Source organism: Prunus persica, chromosome G6 (genome assembly GCF_000346465.2).
Source record: "Prunus persica cultivar Lovell chromosome G6, Prunus_persica_NCBIv2, whole genome shotgun sequence".
NCBI lineage: Eukaryota > Viridiplantae > Streptophyta > Magnoliopsida > Rosales > Rosaceae > Prunus > Prunus persica.
This window is the reverse complement of record NC_034014.1, coordinates 24,817,040-24,842,069: the sequence shown is the minus strand read 5'-3', so window position 1 is coordinate 24,842,069 and position 25,030 is coordinate 24,817,040. Positions and strand designations below refer to the sequence as shown.

Here is a 25,030-nt window from a genome sequence, read left to right as displayed (position 1 = left end):
CCTCTTGGGGCTGTACAACTTTGTGATCAAATTCACCTAACATTTCCAAATGTTCTTTCTTAATCTCAATGTCACTTGGTGGCAGTAGTGATAAATTGCCCTCATTCTCCATAGTTGCTAGCTTTGGTGTGTTTGCTTGCACCTACTAACCCCACACACAGAGAATTAGGAGTCAGTATTGAAAAAACTTAGTTGGATATCTCTGTGAGAACCATCAGAGATTGGTAGTCTTTTCAGTTGTCATATATAAATTTGAATGCAGTTCAGGTATAAGTGACACATAAGTCACTTCTGATAAGTGTAGAAAATGTAACTACTTAAGTTTTAGTCATTGAACCAAATTAAAATGAATTTCTAGACAAAACACTCATTTAAATTTGAAGTACAATTGAGCGAGTTAGCTGATAAATGGACATGATTTGATGGGATATCAACCTTTTAAATCACCTTTAACACTCATGTTCAAACACTTCCATCCATATAAATTTGAACAATTAAAAATGAGATAAAATGAGAGTCCATAATTCATGCATAAATCATTAAAGAAGACATGCACCAAAATTTCCATCTCATACATTGACAGTTCATTTAGGTGAACCGCCATCATGCTTCAACATGGCCATATGGTCATCAAGGTAGGGGCTCACCAGAAGGCCATAAATTAGGTCACCTCCATTGCCATCATTTTGGGAAGCGTTTCCATGGCCAACTTCCTCATGGTTCACCGCAGGATTGGGTTGATCCATTTCCGTAGGAGGATTTGATTGGTCCAATTCCGTAGGAGGATTAATGGGAGCTTCTTCTTCTTTGCAAGGAACATTAGGTGAAGCAACCTTTGGAGAAGATGGGGCTACAATGCTTTCCTCCTCTTCCTTTGAGACCTTTACTTCTTCTGTTTTAGCCCCTGAGAAAAATCAAAGGATTAAAACAGTAGCTAAACTAAAGGGCACAAGAGATAAACTTGTAAGTGGATTGAGCAGAGAAAGAATAAATGTTTACCATCTGACACCTTTTCCTCTTTGCTAACAAAATATTTGAAGTTCTTCAAGTTCTCATAGGCTGCCTGTAGAAATGCTTTTACCCTTGCTTCCATGGCTTCAGGTGACAATTTTACCAACTTCTCCTTTGGTGGACCATCACGGCCCTCCTTGTTCTCCTCTGGAGGGTTTTTGCTACAGCCAGCATCTGAAGACTTTCTCTTCACCGATGCCGACTTTGTCATCTTCTCCGCCTAAACATACAAACCAAAATTTAATATATTGATCAAACTTAACTATGTGCATGATATTTCAAAATTTTATATGCCAAAGTTATATATAAATTGATCAGTCCAACTCACCGATCCTTTCAACTTTCCTTTATTCGCCGATTGCTGTTTGGGTAATTCTTCATACAGAATAAATCTCACCACCTCGACCACAGATCTCAAACTGGCGTTCGACCTTTCGTGTCGGTAGTACTGCATCAAACGTTCATCTTTCGATATTATACATAATTATATGAAATTATTTTACTAGGGTTTTTGGGGAAAAAAGATAAAGAATTAGGGTTACAAAATCACATAACCATTCAGACCAAATAAAAAATAAAAAATTCACATAACCAATTAAGTAATCAAATTACCATGTCACATATTCCCTTAACCCGTTTTCTTTGGGTAATCCTCCAGCCATCTAGTCTTTCAGAGAAAGACAACTGACGCGAAGTGGGAGGATCAGTTTCACTCCCCTCAGGCACTAACTGTAGCCATCCACAAACAAATCTAATTATATTAATATGAGGCCCTCATACATATATATATATATATATATATGATTTCAACATGATATATATATCGCTTCAATTATATATACCGTATCAACAATTGCATCCTCAGGAAAATCATCAGGCAGTTCAAATGAGACTGAGAATTCTCCAGTCAGCGTGGTCCTCGATCTTGTCTGCTTTGCTTGGGGTGTTTCCTGTGACTGAAAATGCAAAGAAAATTATGTGAGAATAACAATCATATCTAGAAACCCCAACCACAAAGAAAATTACAGATTAATTGAGCAAATGGTGAAACCACATACAGTACTGGGTACGATCTGCAGGTTTGTGGTGGTTTCATCTATCTTCGATGTAGACATGCCTTTCAACTCTGCTATTTGTTTCTGTGTAAAAATGAAAATGTTCAGAGAAAATTTAACCTGTAATTAAACCCTAGCAGTTTTAATTAAAGACCGAGGACAGGAGGAATTGAGAGGCAGTGACTTACGGCGACCACTTTTTTAAGTGTTTTGAAGAGTTGCGATTTCTCCAAGTCTTTGTTAGGTGTAGTGCTAGATCCCTCCAATTGCCTAGTACTTTTTTGATTCACATTGGACTGTATCTCATGGGGATCCACGAGAACTGCCTGAGGAAAGTTAGAGAAGTCATTTTCCTCCGAGGCACAAGCAGCTGACACCAATACATCCAGGGAGGAGGGTGTTGATGAATCAGACATCCTGATCAACGAGAGAGATAGAGAGAGTGAGCGAGAGAGAGAGAGAGAGAGAGAGTTCGGAGCAGCAAAGCAAGGAATGGGATGGTGGGGAAAGTGCTCTAGGTTTATAGGGATCAGAGAAGGTCATGTACATTCACCAAGCAGTGCCTGCAAAAAAACGTGAAATGATAGAGCTTTCATTTTGTTACCAATTGTGAAAGGTGGTATTGACAAAAATCCAGGGAAATTGCTTGACAATATCTAGGCCAGATTCTCACACTACACATTTAAATTCATTGTCCCAAACCCAAATATGATAAGCTTGTCCTGGATACCATATTTACTGTATTACCATCACTGAAACTTTCCTAATGACGTCAACCAACAACCCAGAAATAATCTAAACCATTCATCATCCGAACACTGCCTCTACCAATAACCTAGATGGCACCAAACCTACAAAACCACATCGGGATTATCAAAATTGACACGTATGAAGAGTTAGTTGCATGGCCTTGTCTTCACAGGCTATGTGTCATTTGAAATTCAAAACCCCCCAACTCACATTGTAGATTACAACTTTCTAGTGGTATCCTGCGATGGTTCTTCATATGGCAAAGTTTTCCACCCCTTCTTCCATAGTTTTAAACCTTAGGCAATTAAAATCCTCATCAGATTGTGTAATTAAAAGCACTCAGAGTCTCCTGAATTTGCAATTGAAGTTACAGGTCATGCCATTGGAGAAACACTTGCCTACACCCCACTTGCTCTTGCTAGCTTTACATCTGAGTTCTTTTCTCCCAGCCATTGGCCCACGCTACAGGTCCAACGTCTAGTTGCTTTTTCTGTTGACTCGTTTCACACATGTATATCCTGCATGCATGATACGTGGACCTCTTTTTTTACTTTTTTTTATTTTTTTATTTTTTTATTTTAGTAGTCTTCTTTTTTTGATACGATTAGTCTTAAACTTTCGGTTTTGCCAATGTAACGGAAAGAGTAAAAAAAATATTGAAAATAAAGGTTGAAGCTTAATTGCCACCCCCACAAAACTCACATGCACCCTTCTGGTGGTCAATGTACCCATGAGCTCTTACCAAGGACTTATATTGATAATATCGATAAATATCGATATCATTTTTTCAAGTTTAGGATATTTTAGAACATATTTAGACATATATTGTATAAGTATTGATAATATTGATAATAATATTGGAAAATATCGACGATATCGATAAATATCGATATCATTTTTTCAAGTTTAGGATATTTTAGAACATATTTATACATATATTGTATAAGTATTGATAATATTGATGATAATATTGGAAAATATCGACGTCGATAATTTCTCTCAACTTCAGTATCATTTGGCCAAAATATTGATAATATCAAGATGATGGAGACATTGAAAAATTGAAAGAGTTATTTACACTAACACCCTCTGAGATTTCTTGTGTTTTCACAAAACCCCCTCAGGTCTCAAAAATTACACGAACACCCCTTAGGTTTCAATTTGTTTTCACAAAACCCATTTTCATTGATTGTTTGTCCAAAAATTGATGATTTCATTGAAAAAAAAACCTTTGCAAATAACAAAATTAATCTCAATGAAGTATATGCAATCTAATCTCAAATGCTAACTTTGTCATTTGGAGATTTTTTTTGTACAAAATCATTAATCTTTGGATGAAAAATCAATGAAAATGAGTTTTGTGAATTTAAAACCTCAGGGGTGTTCTTGTAATTTATAAAACCTCAAGGAGTTTTGTGAAAAAGTCGAAAACCTCAAGGGGTGTTAGTGTAAATAACTTTGAACCTTATAGGAACTCTATGTGATACTAAGTCACTCATGTATCTTACCATGTAATGTATACAGTGTAAAATATTGTAGTAAGTTATTATAAATAAATAAATGATTATGATATATTTATTCTTTCATTAATTACTACATATTTTCTACACTCGCAGTGTTTGTCAGCTCGCTATATAATCAACTTAAATCAGTTAAACCCATCATGTAATGCAATTTCTTTCATTTTTTTTAAATGATAACATAATAGATAATTGACTAAATAAACATCCTCCAAAGTTTCCAAAAAAAAAAAAATCCAAATATTTCTTACAATTTTCGTGGTTTTTATTCAATTTTTATCGATATCGATAATTTCCTAATATTTTCATATTTTTGGACCACCGATATTTCTAAAACCATCGATATTTTAGACCTTTGCTCTTACTCAATTAGGATCAAGTATGGGTAACAACAATTGGGCGTGGGCAGGGTATGGAAAGTCCACCTCTACCCAACTCCCATCCGCCCTAAATCACACCACCGACCCTTTTCTCACTCTATCTCTCTCCTTTCCAGTATAATTCTATAGTTCATAGGCCTCGTTCAGTGGACGGGCCTAAAACACCACTATACTAGGCTTTAAGTCATATCTAGTTGTGACCCATGTTTGAGTTTGGGTTACAGTTACCAAATCCCTCATATTTTGAACTTTTATAAAATTCGTGTCCTAATCCAAAATGCATTTAGGCTCACTAACAGGAGTTATAAGAGAATTCTTAATAACCGATCGATCTAGTGCAAAATTATTATTAAACTGTTGAATTGAACCTCCTTTATTATTACATTACCCCTCAGCATAATCCCTCATTATACAAGCCCCGCTAACCAAGACTCCTGTTCAATTTACGTATGTAGCAATTATTTTCTCAAATTGGGCTGACCTCTTATTTTCTCAAGTCGGGTTGGGATATCCACGATTCCATAGCACGCATAGCAGTCCCTCTCACTTAACCAATATAGACAAGTAAAAAGTGTGAAACCATCCAAACACAAATGGTATGAAACTGTGCGTCTGTGATCAGAGCAACTGCAGCAGATAATTAAAAAAAATGTAAACAAAAAATAAAATAAAATAATAATTCAAGCCAACAAACACAAAAATTAACTGCGAAGAACATAATTTTACACGCAATCTTTGACAAATAACCCAATCCTACTCTTATATTATATTCGGATTTCTTCTCTCTCCTTCTCTTTTAGATTCTTCGAGACCTTCATAAACCGCTACGCTCATACAACAATTTGGAAGGGAGACTGGAACATAAATTCAAGCTCAGTTGGTGAATTAGGGCTTCAAAAAATTGGACGATACCGACGGATTAGGATGAATTGTTGTTAGGGTTTAAATGCACCAGATTATTTTATTGTGAAGTAATCCTGGGGAGTGAAGGCTCTCGGTTTAAGCGGTGTTTGTGTTGCGTTGATTGGCTGGTGCGGTACTGGCGTTCTGGCGGTTCCGCTACCATGGAAGTCGATTCGCCTCCTGAAATTACACCGCTCAGGCCTCGTGATCGAATCATACGGGTAGGACTTGTGATTTTTCTTCTTTGATTATCCGAATTTTGATTTTGATTTTATTTTCCAGTAGTTAATTTGTTGAATTATCGAGCAACTGGAGCTCTAATTGATTTTCTATCGTTGAGGCATTTGCGATACAAGTAATTGGTCATTTGTAGTTGAAAGTTTGTCCCTTTCCTTTGTCTCTCGTTTTCTTTTAAACTGTTTGGGCTGATTTATATTGTATTACTTGTTTGGGTAAGTGAATGCATTTGCTGGGAAAATATTACCCTTTTAAGTATAGTCATATATACTTTTGACTTTCATATTCCTATTGTAGTGTTAAGATATATGGGTTACAAGTGGGTTGACATTTGTTTTTTTAATTTATACCAGAGGCTTGCTCTATTGGGAGTGCCTGAGGAGTTTCTTGATCAGTTCCAACGTGGGTTAGTTGCTTTTGTCAAAAAGAACAAGCAACGGATACCAGAGCTAGTTTCTGCTATATTACCTGCTGATGAGGAAGTAGAAGAAGTTCTAAATGAAGCTAAACCGGGGTCTAAAAAACAATCAGCAGCAGTAACCATGAAAAATCGATTCCGTGAAAGCATGGTGTGGTTACAGTGGTTGATGTTTGAGGGTGAACCTTCTTCAGCCCTGAAGAATCTCTCCAAAATGAGTGTTGGGCAGCGTGGTGTTTGTGGAGCTGTTTGGGGGCAGAATGATATAGCATACAGGTGCCGAACATGTGAACATGACCCAACGTGTGCAATTTGCGTTCCGTGTTTTCAGAATGGGAATCACAAGGATCATGATTATTCTGTTATTTATACTGGCGGTGGTTGTTGTGATTGTGGTGATGTTACAGCATGGAAGCGCGAAGGCTTTTGCTCAAAGCATAAAGGTACAGAACAGATACAACCCCTTCCAGAGGAGTTTGCAAACATTGTGGGGCCTGTTCTTGATTGTGTCTTCGTTTCTTGGAAAAATAAGCTACTTCTTGCGGAAACTACCTACCGGGAAACCCCTAGAGCAAGCGACCATGTGACAGAGCGTAAGAAGGTTGCAAATGAGTTAACTTTTGTTGTGGTTGAGATGCTTCTAGACTTCTGCAAATACAGTGAAAGTTTGCTGAGTTTTGTATCTAAGATGATTTTATCATCAGGGGATTTATTGGGGATTCTTGTGAGGGCAGAGAGGTTTCTGACTGAAGCTGTTGTGAAAAAGCTCCATGAGTTGCTCCTGAAATTGCTGGGGGAACCTATTTTCAAGTATGAGTTCGCCAAAGTATTTTTGTGTTATTACCCAGCTGTTGTAAGTGAAGCCAGAATGGAATTCAGTGACATTTCTTTTAAAAAGTATCCGCTGCTCTCTGTATTCTCAGTACAAATATTCACAGTGCCAACTTTAACACCCCGTCTTGTGAAAGAAATGAACCTACTGCCTATGCTGATGGGATGCTTGCAAGATATTTTCGTTTCCTGTGCTGGTGATGACGGTCGTTTACAGGTAATGCATTTATTTTTGTCTTTCCTTAAGTGCTAGGGTATGATATGACCTCCTTTTTCCTGACGTTACTTCATGATAAAACTGATGACTTTGCCACTTAGATTGTGTACTTACTTTGCTTCAATTTGAAGGCGTGCTGTATATTTTTGTGTATTCTAACTAGAGTTTTTTTATGCCCTGGTTTTGGAGTTATTTCAGTTCCTTTTTTTTCTGGTTCTTTTGTTCCTATTTTGGTTTTTATGGTGCATTGTGATTGGGAATCTGATACTTTTATTTTGTTTCTTCAAATTTCTGTTGTGGCTCCTTTTTTTAATTTTCATTTACTTTTGTTCATGTAGTAAAATTTTGGGTAATTTCCTCCTTACAGGTTACCAAGTGGTTAAATTTGTATGAGATCACCGTTCGTGTCATTGAAGATATTCGATTTGTTATGAGCCATGCTGTAGTGCCCAAATATGTAACTCATGACAAGCAAGATATTTCAAGATCTTGGATGAGACTGTTGACTTTTGTGCAAGGGATGAATCCACAAAAAAGGGAAACAGGCATCCGCATCGAAGAAGAAAATGAGAGTATGCATCTGCCATTCGTTCTAGGCCATTCAATTGCCAACATTCATTCTCTATTGGTGGATGGGGCATTTTCTGTGGCTAGCGACAAGATGGATGAAGGCTTGCAGGATATGGATGGCAGGGATAGCCTAAGACATGCAAAAGTAGGACGGTTGTCCCCGGAAAGTTCCGTATGCAGTGCAGTGGGGAGGAGTAGTTCATTTGCATGTGCATCGAAGGTTTCAGAAGATAAATCAGACGCTCTTTCTGATTTGTTGATTCCACCATCTGTGATGTGGCTAACCTATGAGTGCTTGAGGGCCATTGAGAATTGGCTGGGAGTTGATAATACCTCCAGGGCTTTTCTTGATGCATCTTCTCCAAGTACTAGCAATTTCTCAGGTAGTAATTTTTCAGCACTGAAGAAAACATTGTCCAAGATCAGGAGAGGCAATATATTTGGTAGACTTGCCAGTTCAAGTGAAGATCATGGCAAGCAATGTTCATCGCATTTACATAGTGATTGCAATATGAGTGTTGACTTCCAGAATGGTAAAGGTGCAGGCCAGGAAACCAAATTAATGGTTCCCGACGAAATTGATTCAGTTAATGCATGTAGTCCTGCAGGATTGGATGATAGTGCCATGGAAGTAGATGGTGCCATGGACTTAGATGCTTTACGTGTTCTGAGTTCGTCGGATTGGCCAGACATAACATATGACATTAGTTCGCAGGATATATCTGTTCACATTCCTTTACATCGGTTACTTTCCTTGCTTTTACAGAAAGCATTGAGAAGATGTTTTGGTGAAGTGCCAGATTTGGCTAGTGCTACTTCTGCAAATTCATCTTCAGCTATTTTGACTGACTTCTTTGGAAATTTTCTAGGAGGCTGCCACCCATATGGATTTTCTGCCTTTGTTATGGAGCATCCCCTTCGGATCAAAGTATTTTGTGCTGAGGTTCATGCTGGAATATGGCGGAAAAATGGGGATGCTGCCCTATTATCATGTGAGTGGTATCGTTCAGTTCGCTGGTAAGTGATTTATTCTTACCTGACACATGCATTGTAGGGGAAAAAGTACCTCTTGTCATGTTTGGTTTTCTTAATTCACGCTTTTTTTTTTCTTTGTCTTCATGATTGGCCCTTTATTATGATTTTTTATTTTTTATTTGCAGGTCTGAACAGGGTTTGGAGCTTGACCTGTTTCTGCTTCAGTGCTGTGCTGCCTTGGCTCCAGCTGATCTTTATGTTAATAGAATTGTAAAACGCTTTGGTCTGTCAAGCTACCTTTCTTTGAACCTTGAGCGCTCAAGTGAATATGAAGCAGTTTTAGTGCAGGAGATGCTAACTCTTATTATACAAATAGTCAAAGAAAGGAGATTTTGTGGGCTAACTAAAGCTGAAAGTTTGAAAAGAGAGTTAATTCATAAATTAGCCATTGCAGATGCCACTCATAGTCAATTGGTTAAATCTCTTCCTCGTGATCTGTCTAAGTTTGATCAGCTTCCTGAAATTTTGGATACTGTTGCGGCATATTCCAATCCCTCTGGCTTTAATCAGGGGACGTATTCACTACGATGGACATTTTGGAAAGAAATGGATTTGTTCTACCCTCGTTGGAACTCAAGGGATCTGCAAGCTGCAGAAGAAAGATACTTGCGTTTCCGTAGCGTTTCTGCATTGACCACTCAGCTACCGAGGTGGACTGAGATTTATCCTCCTTTCAAGGGGGTTGCTAGAATAGCCACTTCTAAAGCAGTCCTTCAAATTATCCGTGCAGTGCTGTTTTATGCCATTTTTTCTGATAAATCAATTGATTCGCGAGCTCCTGATGGTGTTCTTTTAACTGCATTGCACGTACTCTCATTAGCATTAGACATTTGTTTTCAACATAAGGAATCTGGTGATCAGTCTTGTTATGATGGAGATGTAATTCCCATACTCGCTTTTGCTGGTGAAGAAATTTATGAAGGACCACATTTTGGCGCTGGCCAACAAAGCTTGTTGTCACTTCTTGTGATCTTGATGAGGATGCATAAGAAAGAGAATTTAGACAATTGTTTGGAAGCTGGGAGTGACCTCTCTTCTTTAATTGGAAGCTTATTGAAGAAGTTTGCAGAGATTGATTCGGGATGTATGACCAAACTGCAACTACTTGCACCTGAAGTAATTGGTCATGTATTACAATCTTCTCCAAATGGTGACACATATACCTCGGGTTCAATTTCTGACTCTGAGAAGCGCAAGGCAAAAGCCAGAGAGAGACAGGCTGCCATTTTGGAAAAAATGAGAGCCGAGCAATTGAAATTTATGGCTAGCGTTAATTCCACTGTGGATGATGCCTCAAAATGTGAGCAAGAGGTTTGTAATCCTGACGTTGAAGATGATTCAGAAGAGTCTGCAGAAGTTGTTTGCTCACTTTGTCATGATCCCAATTCCAGAAATCCCATATCCTACTTAGTTCTTCTTCAGAAATCTAGGCTTTTGAATTTCATGGACAGAGGTCCCCTTTCATGGGAACAACCTCGCTGGATAAACAAGGAGCACATGTCTATTATCAAAGGTGAGGTGACTGATCAATCTGAAACAAGCTCTTCGTCAGGTGGTTCGGGGGTGGTACCATCTTACCCTTTAAAACAGTTGGTTCAGGATGCAATCACCAAATTTGCCTGTCATGGGCAACCTAGGGATGTTGAGGCTCTTCTAGATTTTTTCAAGGGCCGGTTCCATGAATTAAAGAATATCCAAGTGCCACGTGAATTAAATGATGAAAGTGAAAAGACTTTATGTACATTTGAGACAATGGAAGACGCCATGTACCTCTCCATCCAAAAAGAATTGCATGATAAGATGCTGCATTCTAAGCTTACAGAGGATAAGGGATTTTCAACTCCTGAAGGGGATCAAGAAAAAACTGAGCATGCTGAATTTATGTTGCTTGGGAAATATACAGCTGCTCTTTCTAGAGAGACAACAGAAAATCCTTCATCCTCTGAAAGTCCCAATGAAAAGGTGCCAATAGATTCTTCTCGGCTTTCAGCATATGATGGATTTGGCCCAATAGATTGTGATGGAATTTATCTTTCTTCCTGTGGGCATGCTGTGCATCAGGGATGCCTTGATCGCTATTTATCTTCACTGAAGGAAAGGTAAGTCCTATCAAGAGCAGAAGTTTTCAATCCTTACTTTGTAATTTAGAGTTACTTTATCACTCTTTTATCTAATGAAACAACTGTATTAAGATATTTTGTTAAGAGACAATCACAATTAGATGTAAATGAATTGGAGACAAAAGGCTGATTCAGTTGGACTTCCATTACAACTGTATTAAGATATTTTCTGATGATTCAGTTTATTTTTTATTATTTTTAATTTCTTTATTTGACAAGTTCTAGCAAAAGGGCTATGTTATAGTTTGCCAGATCAAATTGTTGCTAGTAAAAATTAAATTTCGTGCTTAAATGGTTATGTACTTATGATGCAACAACCAAAGAGAAAAAAAGTCAGATATGCATATATCATATATGTCGCTCTGGAAGAATGTTGACGTGCTAGTGAAAAGGGCTTAACTTCCCCCATCTTCTTATCTTTTCATGCAGGTATCTCAGAAGAATTGTTTTTGAAGGAGGACATATTGTAGATCCAGATAAGGTACAAGGCCTACATATTTTTCCATTTTTCATTCTTGCTTGTGAAGGGAGGAGGGTTCTGTTACTGATCTTTTGCATGTTTGTTCTTTTTCTCCTTAGGGGGAGTTTCTCTGCCCTGTATGCCGTCGACTTGCAAATTCTGTGTTGCCTGCGTTGCCAGGGTTGTTCGAGAAGGTCTCGAAGGAGTCTCTGCATTCAGGTGTTAGTTCATCACATGCTACTGGTCCATTGGTCAAATCAGGTGGAGAAATTAATTCTCTTCAGCTTCAGCAAGGCTTGGCTCTTGTGCAATCTGCAGCAAAGGCATCTGGGAAGGTTGGAAATCTTAAAGGTTTTCCCCTGCAGAGATGTGGAAGAATGACCTCAAACCTTGAAATTTCTCGTTTGCTCTGTAAGATGTATTTTCCGACTAAACAGGATAAGTTATCAGGGTCTGCCAGGGTCAGCCACCCAATGCTCATGTGGGACACAATTAAGTACTCCCTATTATCAATTGAAATTGCTGCACGTTCTGGCGGGAAATATGCAACACCAAGCTATGACCTTAATGCATTGTATAAGGAACTTGAATCCTCGAGTAGATTTGTATTGTCTTTGTTGCTGAAAGTAGTCCAAAGCAAAAGTAAGAATTCTCTTCATGTGCTTCAGAGATTTATAGGAATTCAGAGCTTTGCAGAATCTATTTGCTTTGGAGTTTCCATAGACCATGGTAGCGAAACATGTGGACAAGGTAATGTTATTGCTACCAGTAAGTGCCATTTATTTCATGTGTTTCTTGTGGCTTTCTGTGGAGTTTTTTTTCTTTTCTTGCTTTCTGATTCACTAATCGCATGCAGTTAGAATTAAATTTAATGAGTTATCGTCTACTTCCTTTTTTATTTATTTATTGAAACATGAATTTAAAACATAATAGTTTGAGATGATCGGTAATGCTATGGAACCAAACTCTTTCTATCCAACTTACATGGCATTCTCACATTGGGTTCTACAACATTGTTGTTTTATTAATGCAATGATGCCGTGTATATATCAAGTGCTACATAGGTTGGAAAGAAGTTGTGAAAATTTGGGATAAGTAGCACCATCCTTTCTTATTATAATGTTGCGGCTGATTGATATCTTGGATCATATTCAAAGCTACCGAAGGGACTAATACTTGTTACAGTTTCATGTGCGCAAAATTTTACGTGTTATGCTTGCCAAAAACAATATAAGTTCAGGCATTTGTATATCACAAGTCATCTTGATTCCTGATTTATTCCACTCTTACAAGTCATTAAATCCTAATCCATGCTATGTTTTACAGGGGCCATGTTGCGTATCTTGGAACATGTTGATATGGCCGTATCATATCCTGATATTCAGTTCTGGAATAGAGCATCTGATCCTGTCCTTGCTCGTGATCCTTTTTCATCATTGATGTGGGTTCTTTTTTGTCTGCCAAACCGGTTTTTATCATGTGAAGATTCCTTGTTATCCCTGGTGCACTTATTCTATGTTGTCTCTGTAGTTCAGGTACGTTATCTGTAATTATCTCCTTTTATTATTTGGTTGATGCTTGGGTTCCATTATAATCATCTAGTGGCCTAATCCAATATGGTGAATGCAGGGTATAATTGCATATCTTGGGAAAAATCAATGCGATATGAGTAAATTAGGTGTTGATGATTGTCTGGTTACCGACGTCTCTAAACTCATGGGAGAATCTGGATGCCCGCAGCAATATTTTGTTTCAAACTATGTTGGCTCTTCTTGTAACAGTAATATTAAGAACATAGTTCGTAGCTTGAGTTTCCCTTATTTGCGGAGGTGTGCATTGCTGTTGAATTTACTAAACTATAATGCCCAAGCACCATTCTTCGAAAGGTATAATGTGTTGGATAGATCTCATGACATTGGTGACATGATGGATACCACTTATGTGGCGCTGGTAGAGCTCAATGAAGTTCAGGAGATAGAAAGAATGTTCAAGATTCCTACACTTGATGTTATTCTTAAGGATAAAGTGGTGCGTTCAATGGTTCAGAAATGGTTCCGTCATTTTTGCAAGGAGTTTGAAGTCCAAAGATTTAGAGGAAGCATACACTGTAATCCTGCAGTTCCCTTCCAGTTGATGCGTGTGCCCCGAGTTTACCAGGACCTTTTGCAGAGGTTGGTTAAATTGCTTCTCGTTTTGATGCTGGAGTACTTGTTCTTTTTAAATTATTAAAAAAAAAAACAAACAAACAAACAAACAAACTTTTGAGAATTTAAACTCATTCAGAAAGATTTGTTTTTTTAGGTATATTAAACAGCGTTGTCCTGATTGCAAATCCATCCTTGAGGACCCCGCATTGTGCCTGCTTTGTGGGAGATTATGCTCTCCAAGCTGGAAGTCATGCTGCCGGTATGTATATTTTCACCAATATTTGTCATTATTTTTAAGAAAAGTATCCCTCTAGGTGCATACATGTTTATGCCCCGTTGGGGCGTTGCTCTGCCCATTATTGCTAAATTTGACATTGTATCTTTAGGGAAAGTGGATGCCAAACTCATGCATTGGCCTGTGGTTCTGGTACTGGGGTATTTCTGTTGATCAGGGTATGCATTGCAGTTCGTGTTTTTTTTTTAAATTTTTTTAAGTTATGTTTCGCAGCTGTCTCTTAAATCTTGTAAGTTATATTTTTACCTCTTTTCTTGTTTATGGAGCTGGTTAATTTTCTTTGCTATTAGAGGACAACAATTCTGCTACAAAGATGTGCGCGGCAAGCTCCCTGGCCATCACCGTACTTGGATGCTTTTGGGGAAGAGGTAACTAGTTTCTACTATAGTAAATCACACAGAAATTCTGTTCTTCTGTTTCTTTTAACATCTTCCCTCGTAAACAATTTGCAATGACAAAATAATATGGATGGTGTAATTTATGGCCAGAACTTTAGAGTTTCACAGGATAGAATGAAGCAAAAGAAGGCTAAATTGATTACGCATTTAAGAGGACATAATTCCTTTGTTAATTGAGCTCCTTGCTGGATGTTTAGACATTTCCCCCTTTCTTTATTGCACACGGTTATTATGTTTTTCTTTCTCTGAATAAAATGCAGAAATGCCTACGAAAAAAATGAAGAAGTTGGAAGAAGTAACTGTGGATGCTTCTGTTCTTGTTTTTGTTCCTATTTGCATTCATTGATTTATAGGGGTCTATATGTTTCTGTATTATTGTAAAAAAAAATTCAGGATGTTGAAATGCAAAGAGGAAAGCCGCTGTACTTGAATGACGAACGCTATGCAGCTTTAACTTATTTGGTGAGAATCTTTTGCTACATTTTAAGTTTGCATCATATTTTACCTAAATGTTGAAATTCGTTGCCACTTAACAGTTGCTTATGGTAATTTATAGGTAAATTCTTCTTCCAAATAACTTACATATCACTCATTTAAAAGTTGAATAAAAACTTTGGCCCTCCCTCTCACGCCCCTCCCTTCCACCTGTAGCCCTTTGCCCCACCCCCACCATCAATGACATTGTCGTGGCAAACCTGACAACGGTGTTATGTTGAAACTGAGCAGTTCTGTTCTGTGTTTTCATAAAGAAGCATACTTAATTTATACGTTCCAATTGAAAAATATTCTTGGTAGCGTTTAGTTTTATGGTAAATAGTTTATGTTTTGCGTGGCAGGTTGCTTCTCATGGTCTTGATCAAAGTTCCAAGGTTCTTGGGCAAACTACTATTGGTTCTTTCTTCATGGTTTAGTTTAGATTTGAAGGTAAAGGCAATCATGAAAGTCATGGTGTGTGTTCATTTTATTCAAGTTGCTGAATATTCTAGTTTGGCATCTCAGGCGGTATATATCGTGACACAGATTTATGTCAGGGGATGACAAAGGATTCTTGATAGTAACAGAGGATATCCAGTTCTGACAATAAATCTGCACCTTGCATTAATGGTCCAGTTTACCGCACATTGAGGTTAGTGGCTATGTTTTAAACTAAAGTTCTGAACAATATGGAACGCTATAAAATTTCCGACTACATTTTACTCTTTGCCTGTGGCCTTACTTCTATAGTTTGCTTGTTAAAGATTATTTTCCTACTGTTACTAAATATCTTGTCCACCTACGTTGGCAGATGCTTGGATTTCCTCTCCGCATGTTGAAAATTTGGTTCCAAGGGAAGACCATCTGTCGGCAGGTTGTTCCATTTGTTTTTTATTTTAATGGTTGTACAGTTCAATATGATGCTCAAGGCTGAAGCCTGGCAACATACAGGGTTGTGGAGTCATCACGAAACGGTTGTACATAGATATTTTATAACATCAGTCACGAGCCACTGGTTAAGGGTAGAGTGGCATTTGCATGGAGAGGAACTCAGTCCACCCCTCTTGCTCTCTCTCCCTCACCTTGTGGCGTTATTTATTGTTTTGTTATTACATTCTTTTTAATTATCAGAGAGCTGAGGGGGGGAGGGGAAGGAGGGGGAGTGACTTCTGGAGCTGTTACGAGAGATTTCAAAATGTTTCAGTTGGGCTTGGTGATAAATCCTTTGATATAGTTGCCAAAGCTAATAGTTTGAAAATAAAAAGAATTGCCTTCAAGTTTAGGCTAGTAATTGCATTGCAAATGTCCCTTAAAAGGCCTAAAACTGCTGGTCAACTTTTCTCCGATGTTCATGTTCAAAGTTTTTTTTTCTTTGCTGGACAAATATTGTCGTTCTGATGACGGACAAATTCAGTCTACCAATATAAGCATCTGACACCTATCTAGTAATATAAATAGTATTAAAAAAAGGAAAATTGAAGAAATCTTTGCACCTTTCATTGCATACTTTCTTTGGCACAATCATATACTGTGCGTCTTCTAGCCTGATAACTGTTGCGCGATTTGGCTTCGATTTTGGGGTTTTCATCACAGTTTTCTGAAAGTTGCTTCTTTTGAAATTGGCTTATTTATGGATATGTCTCTTGTGCTTTCAAAACAGTCTCAGATTACCATATGTTCTTTGAAACGTCTTAATATACCACCTATACTTTCAATAAGTGTCTCATGTTAGCTATTCCGTCAGATTTAAGAGAAGTTCTGTTAGCTGATATGCCCCCCACTTCTTTTCAATCTCTTAACAAGGGAGAGGAAGGGTTAGTCAGGTTGAGAAAATGGGGAATTTGGGGGAAGAATATTAGTTTGAGGGAATTTTAGATTTGGGAATCTGGAGGTTCATATTTGGAAGAAAATTAGGGATTTGGGAGAAAATTAGGAATTTGATTTAGGGATTTCAGATTTGAGAGATCCCCAAATCAAACCATCCTTCATCTCCCAAATCTGAAATCCCCAAATCAAATTCCCCATTTTCTCCCAAATCTGAAATCCCCACATCAGCTAAAGGAACTTCTCTCAAATCTGACGGAATAGCTAACGTGAGACACTTATTGAAAGTATAGGTGATATATTGAGACATTTCAAAGAACATATGGTAATCTGAGACTATTTTGAAAGCACAAGGGCCATATCAATAAATAAGCCTTTGAATTTCGTTGTACATCCTATTAAGCTAATTTTGCAACCCAGTTTCCTTCTTTTTTAGTTTTGTTTTTCTAAATCTAACATAATCGTACATGAGAGATCCTTCAATAGGGGGGAGACTCAGTGCACTGGATTAAATGTTCATTGACAGCAGACATAAGCTTAGTCAAGTTGGCTAGAACGAATGTGCTCCCCACTATGCAACCGAGTTTGAATCTCTCTCCTCATAATTTAGATTAGATTAAAGTAAAATATTGCTTGTATAAAAATAAAATAAAAAATTGGTTATTAACAATTTGGCTTTCCTTCTATGTACAAAACAAACTTATCAAGATAATGAAAATTCCCACATCCACTGCCCAAGGAAAATGGGAGACAAAAAGAGTTGGCGCCATAAAGAACAATACTAAGATTTCTAAAGAATACGTGTGTGTGAAGGTAGTAAAGTTAAAATTGGTAAAGAACCAAACAGATGACTGGAGCTACGCTTTCATTAAGGGAATTTTCAAGCATAAAGCATCATTGCTCCTTTGCTGATGGGTTTTCTGTACAAGCAATATATTTTCACAAGTATTGGGGCCTATCATTTTTATTCTACACAAAACAGAAGCCCACTGCCACTGTATTTTGTCAAGTTGCTGTGCTGAAAAACCCCTCCAATGTAACGATCAGGTGGTGTATTTGCAAGTTAATGAATTGTATGGCATCCAAGATGCGAGACCAGAGAGTGGTCTGATAAATCGATAAATTGCTTTTCAAAAGAGCTCTGTAGACTTGGAAATATCACCAATTCAAAAGTGTCAGCCAACTTCAATAGAATCACCCTCCTTTGTACCTGAATAATAACAGAGGAAACCAAATCAGAAACTTATTTGAAATTGCCTATTGCTTCATTCCATCGCTATTTCAATGATGAACCCAATAGCAGGCCGAAAGAAAAGGGCTTAAAGAAAGTGAATATTTAGAGCAGATACAGTGAGAAAATATGCAAACACTATTTCTTTCATCACTAACCAGGAAAATAAAAACAACTTCAAGTACACAAATTCCTTCACCACTATCTAGGAGATAGTTTACTTCATCAGTTCATATAAACAAAAGAAAGTTTCACATTTCCACTTATCTATCACTTTGGATTCTGTACCACCAATATTGAAGAGACTTAGGATCTTCACAAATCTTTTCTAATGGTAACTTTACTCTAACAAAGGCGGCAAGATTGTTTGGCTCTTTTCTAACTTTGGCAACAAAGGCTACAAAATGAAAAGAATGAGGAAGGAAATAGATCCAACTCTTAATATCCATAATGCAAAGAATGACAACTTTGATTCCTTTATCAGAAAACTAAAACATCTATGCACTATCCTCAGCAAGCTTGTCATCTTTGCATTTAAGTATCATGTCAGGTGTGTTATTAAAAATCTAATGGTAGGACAAAATTCAACAACTGGATAAGCTATAATCATAAATAATTCACCACTTGACCAAGCAATTATATGTCATACATAGATCCTCCATGCAGAGACATGATCAGATCCAGTTTCCATCCTCAAGTAAAATATAAAAGACAGCTTTACCAAGCATGAACCTATATCAGTTCCAAAAAAAGATTTCAAGAACAATGATAAGCAAAACTGTAACTTACAGTGCATGCCCTAGGTCACTTCCATCTTTGTTGCATGAGAACAATCTTTGATAACACCAGAGCCTCCATTTGCAGACAACTCCACAGATTTAGAATTACCATCATACTCTTTGTCACATGTAAACTCAAGTTGTTTCTCCACAGACTTGAAAACAGCAGTCCTCCTGGCTCTTAACCGGTATGGAGGAGATGCATTAAAAGCCTTACCATTAGGCCCAATGGTGCTGATACCTTGACTGGTTGGACTCTCACACAAACTTTCTTCTTGAGACCCAGACATTTCCGCACTGTTTTTGTGTCTTTCCTGTTCATCAGAAACATTAAGCACTTCCCTGACTGATTCACAATCCACCAACCCAATTTTATTAGGAGGCAAATGTCCTTGGGAAGTATTCTTTCTCTTTCGCAAGATGGAAGGAGTATTGGGGAAGGTCTTGGCAGCCATTTTCAAAATTGATTCAGGACTTCGATTGCATAAACCACTGCCCTTCACACAAGGCGGAGTGTAGAAACTTATAGGTGATACATTTGGACTAGAAGCGTAATCATGTTGAAAGCAACGCATGCTTGAAAAACCTGAATCAAATGGACCACAACTTTCTAACGGTGGTTCATAGTACAAAGAGCCGTAGCCTGGAGTTTCAACTGGCACAGGTGTTCTCTTAACTCTGTCTTCATCTACTAGGTTGTTAAATCCACAATTCTCAGACTCTGCCTGGCTGTTAATGATACTCTCAATCTGGGGCTTGCTGTTTACTGCAAAATTCTCAAACTTTGACCCTGACTCTGAGTTGCAGCAACTAAGATCTCTAAAGGATGATCTCAGCTGACATTCTACACCTTCAGAATCAGCAGGCTCATTTGGAAGAACACTTGATGAAGCACCCAAATCCTGATGTGGGGCGGAGGACTCGAACTGATCCTTGCCATCTTCATCTAGCTTACATACATCTGCATTTCCAGATGATGTCTGAGCAGTTGAATCTGATCCTTTAGTTGAACAAACAAGTAATCTTTTAGTTGCAGTGGATTTACTTGTCTCTTTGGCACCATTCTGGGAACCATTCTTTGCAGCTGGTGGAAGTTTCCCAGTAGCCAAATAGAAATCTAATTTTTTCTTCAAGGAACTATTCCAATGATTCTTTATTGCATTATCAGTCCTACAAACACAAAGTTATACAAAATTTGACTTAGTAAACAGTACATACGCACAATAATACCAAAGAACTTGATTTTCAAAATACATGTACCTCAATGTTGCCCTAATTTAGCACCTCAACGCCATTCATAAATAAAAAATCAAGAAAGAAAGATACCTTCCAGGTAAAACCTTAGCTATTTCAGCCCATTTGTTCCCATGTATCCGATGGGCATTCATAAGTGCTAATTCCTCCTCCAACGTCCAAGCATCCTTCTTTATGTCTGGATTCAAATGATTGTGCCACCTGTATTTTAAAAAAAAAAATTTGTTCCATTGTGTTTACAAGTGTATACACTGCCCAAACCATTTATTTGCTTTTCATGAAGAAATCGATTGGAAGATAAAAGCCAATGGAAGGAATAACATTGATGCATAAAGCATCAGAGTCATACAAAACTAAAGGTAATAAAAAGAATAAATCTTAATTCCAGAAAGAAAGAAAAAGATCATTTTAAGAGGAACATGAAACAGATCAGATCAGCATTATAGTGCTCAAGAGTTCCAGGGTCGCATTTGACAACAACATAAGGACTTAAACTTATTAAGGTTACCTCTCCCGGCATTGTTTCCCTATACGGCCGGGCAAAGACTTAGCTATTAACGACCATTTTGTAGGTCCATACTTTGCTACCAATTCAATGATTTTATCATCCTCCTACAAAACAAACAAGTTAAAGAAAGTTCAACGTAAACTACAAGAAAGGATCACAAAAAGTAAGGATGGTATCAGGTTCCAACCTCTTGAGTCCACGGTCCTTTAACAAGATCTGGATTAAGAACCTTCTGCCACCGATGCAGACATTGCACTTCCGATCTATCAGGAAAAAATTCAGCTGCATACACATTGTTCCAAATATTAGATTAGTTGCCTGAATTTAAGCATAATATGACAACAAATAAAATACTCGGTAATACAGCCAAGACTAGGTTTCTAGTCGTGTGTGTAATTTATATACTGTTCTACCCCCTTTTGGTAATTTACAACATAGGTAGAACAGAAATTAGTGGATTGAACGAACAGTTACCCAGTCTACTGGGAGTCCATCTATGTCATATGATTGGTTTGCTTTGAATTTTTAGAGCTCTGAATATATTCTTATTGTTCAGCCAAAATAAGATTTCTTTAAGTTTATTAAAATCTCTACCATTTAAAAGACCTCATTAAGTTACGGGAGCACATTGCCTGAGCAGACTCACTGCTACCTAAAAGCACCATAACAACTGAAATTTTGCAACTACACAACATAAATCAGGACAGAGACAAACCTATTTTCTTCCAACTCTTCCCCTTAAAAGCTGCAACCGCATTCCTTAATGTCTCATCCTGTGACCAATCAACATGTTATTGCAAATTAAAATCACGCACCAAAAAGAGTTATGGCTTAGAAAACATAAGAGCATGTATCTAAGCAGCAACATGTGAAAATGGGTGAGATAGAGACGGTGTACATTATTGAAAACAGAAGTAATAAAACCAGAAAGTCTAAAAGAAATGACAGTTTCAGGCCTTTCCAAATTAGATGATTTGATGATTGACAATGATGAACCTCTCCCTTCAATGTGCTAGTAACAAACACAAAAATGTTCATGCTTCTAGCTGATATTACAAAGAAGTGAACACAAGTACAGAATGAAATGCTGACCTCCTGTGGAGTCCAACCGCCTTTGGCTCGCCTAATAGGACCACTAGTCCTCCTGAAAGATCAAATTCACATATTTCAGTTCACTAACCACAACACTGTTGATGATAATTATAAACAATGAAAAATGATCACAACAAAAATCGATCAGCATATCCATTTTCCAGTAGATGAGGATCCAAACACTCATTGAGAATCATAAATTAAAAGGTCTAAAAGCAAATGCGTGAAACCTAAAATAAACATCACATTCATAATTTAATCCCGGTTATGAAGAGAATGATTTTTAAACAGAGAACATCACTATAGTTGTAACTAAATTACAGCTGTTAGGAATTAAGGGAGAGTACCGGTGAGTCGGAGAAGTTGATGCTGGGCTGCAAACCCCTGGGGACTTGAGAATAGCACTGCCACTGCCTTCGGACACAGACGAGCTGGAAGCAGCCGTTGATTGCTTATTCTCAAGGCAACACTCTTCTAATTTTACCTCCTCCATCTCTTCCTATAAATAATCTCCAAAATTCAAAATCCTAATCAATAATTAGATACATAACACACAAACATAAAACAAAACCCTTCAAAAATAACCCCTCAAACGAATCATAAACACTAAAAACCCTAAAACAGACCCTAAATTTACTCCAAAATCTTAAAAATCCCACCGCCATAACCCAGACAAGCAAGACCCAGATCTTAAAAAGAGTTTCCAGATCAAAAAACTGTTACAAAAACGCAAATTAAAGAGAATTACAAGACTTAAATCCAAAACCCAAATAAATCCAGCACAAATCGGAGCAACTTGAAGTCCAAGAAAACGTGGAAACTTGATCGAGACCAGTGAAAAAACATGAAAGCAAATCAACAAAATAGGAAGAAGAAAAGTTTTTTCTTTCAAGAAACAAAAACCATTTTCTGAAAGTAAGAGTACCCATGCTTGTGAAGAAGTGGCGGGAATCGAATTCGAGCTCATCGATTAGGCGAACAGATTTCAGAAGCCTCTTCTCTGAAACATGAAAGGGAGCTTTTTGGTTTCGAAAAATCCTCGCCCGTTGAAACGAAGAGAGAGAGAAAGAAACAGAGGTTAAAAGGAAATAATAATAAAAACTATTATAAATTTATAACGAATATATATGCACCGACGTCTCCGTTAATTACCGTTATCGAAAGGGCTTTGAGTTTTTGTGAGCTTTAGAAAACCCTATCACTTAACGGCGGTTGACGGTTCATCCAGAACGTTAGGGGACCAAAACCAAAAGTTTGAACCTCAAACGGCACTCTAGGCTCTTTGTTAAATATCGAACGAGTTTGGAGCCGTTGGATGGGCGGCTTGCTTCGCGGGCATTTTCGGACCGTAGGATTGGACATAAATAGCTCGTGGTTTAAGTGGGTTTTGTTTGGAAAGAAACGTTTAACTATAATAAATAGGGTATTAATGTTCGCTGGAACGTCAGATCATGGCTTAGTGTACGGTGCCTGATGGTCTTTGTCTTTCTGTGCTATGATTGTTTCTATTCTCATTGATCTGGACCGTTGGTTGGCGGGAAAACCCTGAACTTGACCATTTTCTTTTTCTTTTTCATACTTCATCGACAATCAAATCCGAACTGTATAGTATTTTTTGTCTAAATTGTAGTTTGATTCCCATAACTAGTTCTACACATTTGACGGAGTTTGCTGCAACCTGCTTGAGACCATCTTTGATGGTAGTGTTGCTTCAAGTGACGGTAGTAGTGCTCATTTAAGCTTATGAATTGTTTTAGGGGTTTGATTGCAAATTGGTCGAGCAATTTTTGTTCGTTTTAGTTTTGTTTTCTTGGGCCCGTTAGTTTTGCTGCTCTTTTGAGTTTGGTGAATATAATCAAATAATACTTGAAAAAAGAGAGAGAATATAATCAAATAATAGGAACTAAACCGACGACAAGATTGCCAACCATCATTTGAGACACTCATTTTTAATTTTGTTGAAAAAATATCATAAGTTTAAATCTCATGAACCACATTGAATGAAAGATATAATTTGGACAGTAATTGATGCCTTATGTAACGTGTTCCATTAATAAAAATGGATGAAAAATCTGATTTGGAACAATCTTACATGGTTGAAAAACTAAGTAAAAGTATGCAAGCACAGAATTGACCATATATCACAGCATATTCAATTCAAGCTCTGCACCTCAAGACAATTCTCAATCATATGTTGGCCTCTGTCATCTTTGGCCTTCGTGCCAAAGCTCAGAAGTCAAATCTTTTTTACCAACCAATTGTACTCTAAACTAATGTGAACAATAAGCAGCACTTGGTTGGTTCACTGTCAAGATCACTGTCCCAAATAAAGTATAATTTAAGGGAAACAAAAGAGAAAGCTAGCAAGCTAATCAAGCTGATAACACAAACCTAGTTACCCAGCTTCTCTTATTGTAAAGTCACACAATCTGATATGGAAAAGGGGCAAAAGTTTTTGTTCATGCCTTTCCAAGAACATATGGAAATGGAACAAAATTTATATGTAATAAGTTAGCAACTGATTCATATCCAGCTAAACTGTAAAACCTGACAAGAAGTTTCTTCTTTATAAGGGTACAAATCCAATCAATGTAAGAAGCATAATTCTAAAACCAAGGGTAAACCAATTGCACCTGTCATAAACCAATTCAAAAGGTTTATAAGATTTCCATGCCAAAGATGATTCATACGGAGCTTAGCTTAATCTTGAGTTGCTGCTCCTTGGTTAAGCTCTGCAAATCTCATGCCAACGCGCATCGAATGCTTAAGGAACTTTTCGGCGCACCTACGAACACAAGAATCCTCTTGCTTGGTCAGGGCTTTGCGCTGAAAGGTGTCTACACAGTCAGTAAAGCATCTCTCCACCAATGAATTATACATCCTCAGGCTGCAATTTTGGACAAACATAACAGAAACCAGAGACTTCATAATTATAACTCATGATAATCATCATCTGCGTATACAAACCTGTACTTATTACACTGAAATTACATCCTCATTCCATATTTTCAATACACAATTATGCAAAATAAATAAATAAATTCATCTTGTGGGTTCTTCATGATTGGTATTTCTCTAAGATTTCAATCTACCATGCACCATATCAGAAAATGTCTCACTAGATATAAATTAATAAATTCACTATTTCAAGAACAAGAAATAGACAAAGACACTCCATTTTCACAAAGCACAAACATATATTTACAAATATTTTATACATAAAAAGTCACACAAACCTGTCACGAATCTGAAGCTGGTCGATCAAGGTGGCCATTCTATGCTTATCTTCTTCAGGAAGACCCTCCAAGTCCGCTGCCAGCATGCCTTTGTCCATCTTCGTCTTTGATTCCAACAATTTTGGGGTTTTAGGGTTTATAGCCTCTGTCTTAAACCCTTTAACGCATTTAGGCCGCCTGCTGGCAGATCCTCCAAGTTTTTGGTAATTCAAATTTTGACCATAGGGGCGCACTTAATAATATAGAAAATAGTGGGGCCCACAGGCCCAACGGCAAGTTTGCTCC

General features: G+C 37.6%; 3 protein-coding genes across 5 annotated transcripts; 1 reads left to right on the top strand and 2 right to left on the bottom strand.

Annotated features, from left to right (window-relative positions):
* LOC18775321 (E3 ubiquitin-protein ligase PRT6) lies at positions 5,164 to 16,112 on the top strand. 3 transcript variants are annotated; one of them, XM_020567361.1, is made up of 15 exons: positions 5,168 to 5,840; positions 6,210 to 7,322; positions 7,690 to 8,909; positions 9,053 to 11,026; positions 11,477 to 11,528; positions 11,627 to 12,257; positions 12,834 to 13,042; positions 13,137 to 13,678; positions 13,809 to 13,913; positions 14,041 to 14,107; positions 14,240 to 14,317; positions 14,741 to 14,809; positions 15,184 to 15,271; positions 15,368 to 15,473; positions 15,633 to 16,085. In XM_020567361.1, the coding sequence occupies exons 1-13, from the start codon at positions 5,781 to 5,783 to the stop codon at positions 15,256 to 15,258; spliced, it is 6,195 nt and encodes a 2,064-aa protein (XP_020422950.1). In that variant the 5' UTR covers positions 5,168 to 5,780; the 3' UTR covers positions 15,259 to 15,271; positions 15,368 to 15,473; positions 15,633 to 16,085. The 3 variants fall into 3 exon arrangements, with proteins under 3 accessions (XP_020422951.1, XP_020422950.1, XP_007204946.2); XM_007204884.2 differs by having other exon boundaries at positions 5,169 to 5,840; positions 15,347 to 15,473; positions 15,633 to 16,112; XM_020567362.1 differs by lacking the exons at positions 14,741 to 14,809; positions 15,184 to 15,271; positions 15,368 to 15,473; positions 15,633 to 16,085 and adding an exon at positions 14,608 to 14,727 and having other exon boundaries at positions 5,164 to 5,840.
* On the bottom strand, positions 17,406 to 22,604 carry LOC18774406 (transcription factor MYB3R-3). The gene is made up of 9 exons (XM_020567497.1): positions 22,435 to 22,604; positions 21,857 to 22,008; positions 21,510 to 21,561; positions 21,133 to 21,190; positions 20,605 to 20,699; positions 20,418 to 20,521; positions 19,982 to 20,110; positions 18,666 to 19,825; positions 17,406 to 17,855 (listed from the first exon to the last, which is right to left on the bottom strand). Exons 1-8 carry the CDS (start codon positions 22,474 to 22,476, stop codon positions 18,676 to 18,678), a joined length of 1,782 nt encoding a protein of 593 aa, XP_020423086.1. The 5' UTR covers positions 22,477 to 22,604; the 3' UTR covers positions 17,406 to 17,855; positions 18,666 to 18,675.
* Positions 23,881 to 24,896, bottom strand: LOC18775180 (mitochondrial import inner membrane translocase subunit Tim9). Its single transcript, XM_007207455.2, has 2 exons — positions 24,746 to 24,896; positions 23,881 to 24,396 (listed from the first exon to the last, which is right to left on the bottom strand). The coding sequence occupies exons 1-2, from the start codon at positions 24,841 to 24,843 to the stop codon at positions 24,210 to 24,212; spliced, it is 285 nt and encodes a 94-aa protein (XP_007207517.1). The 5' UTR covers positions 24,844 to 24,896; the 3' UTR covers positions 23,881 to 24,209.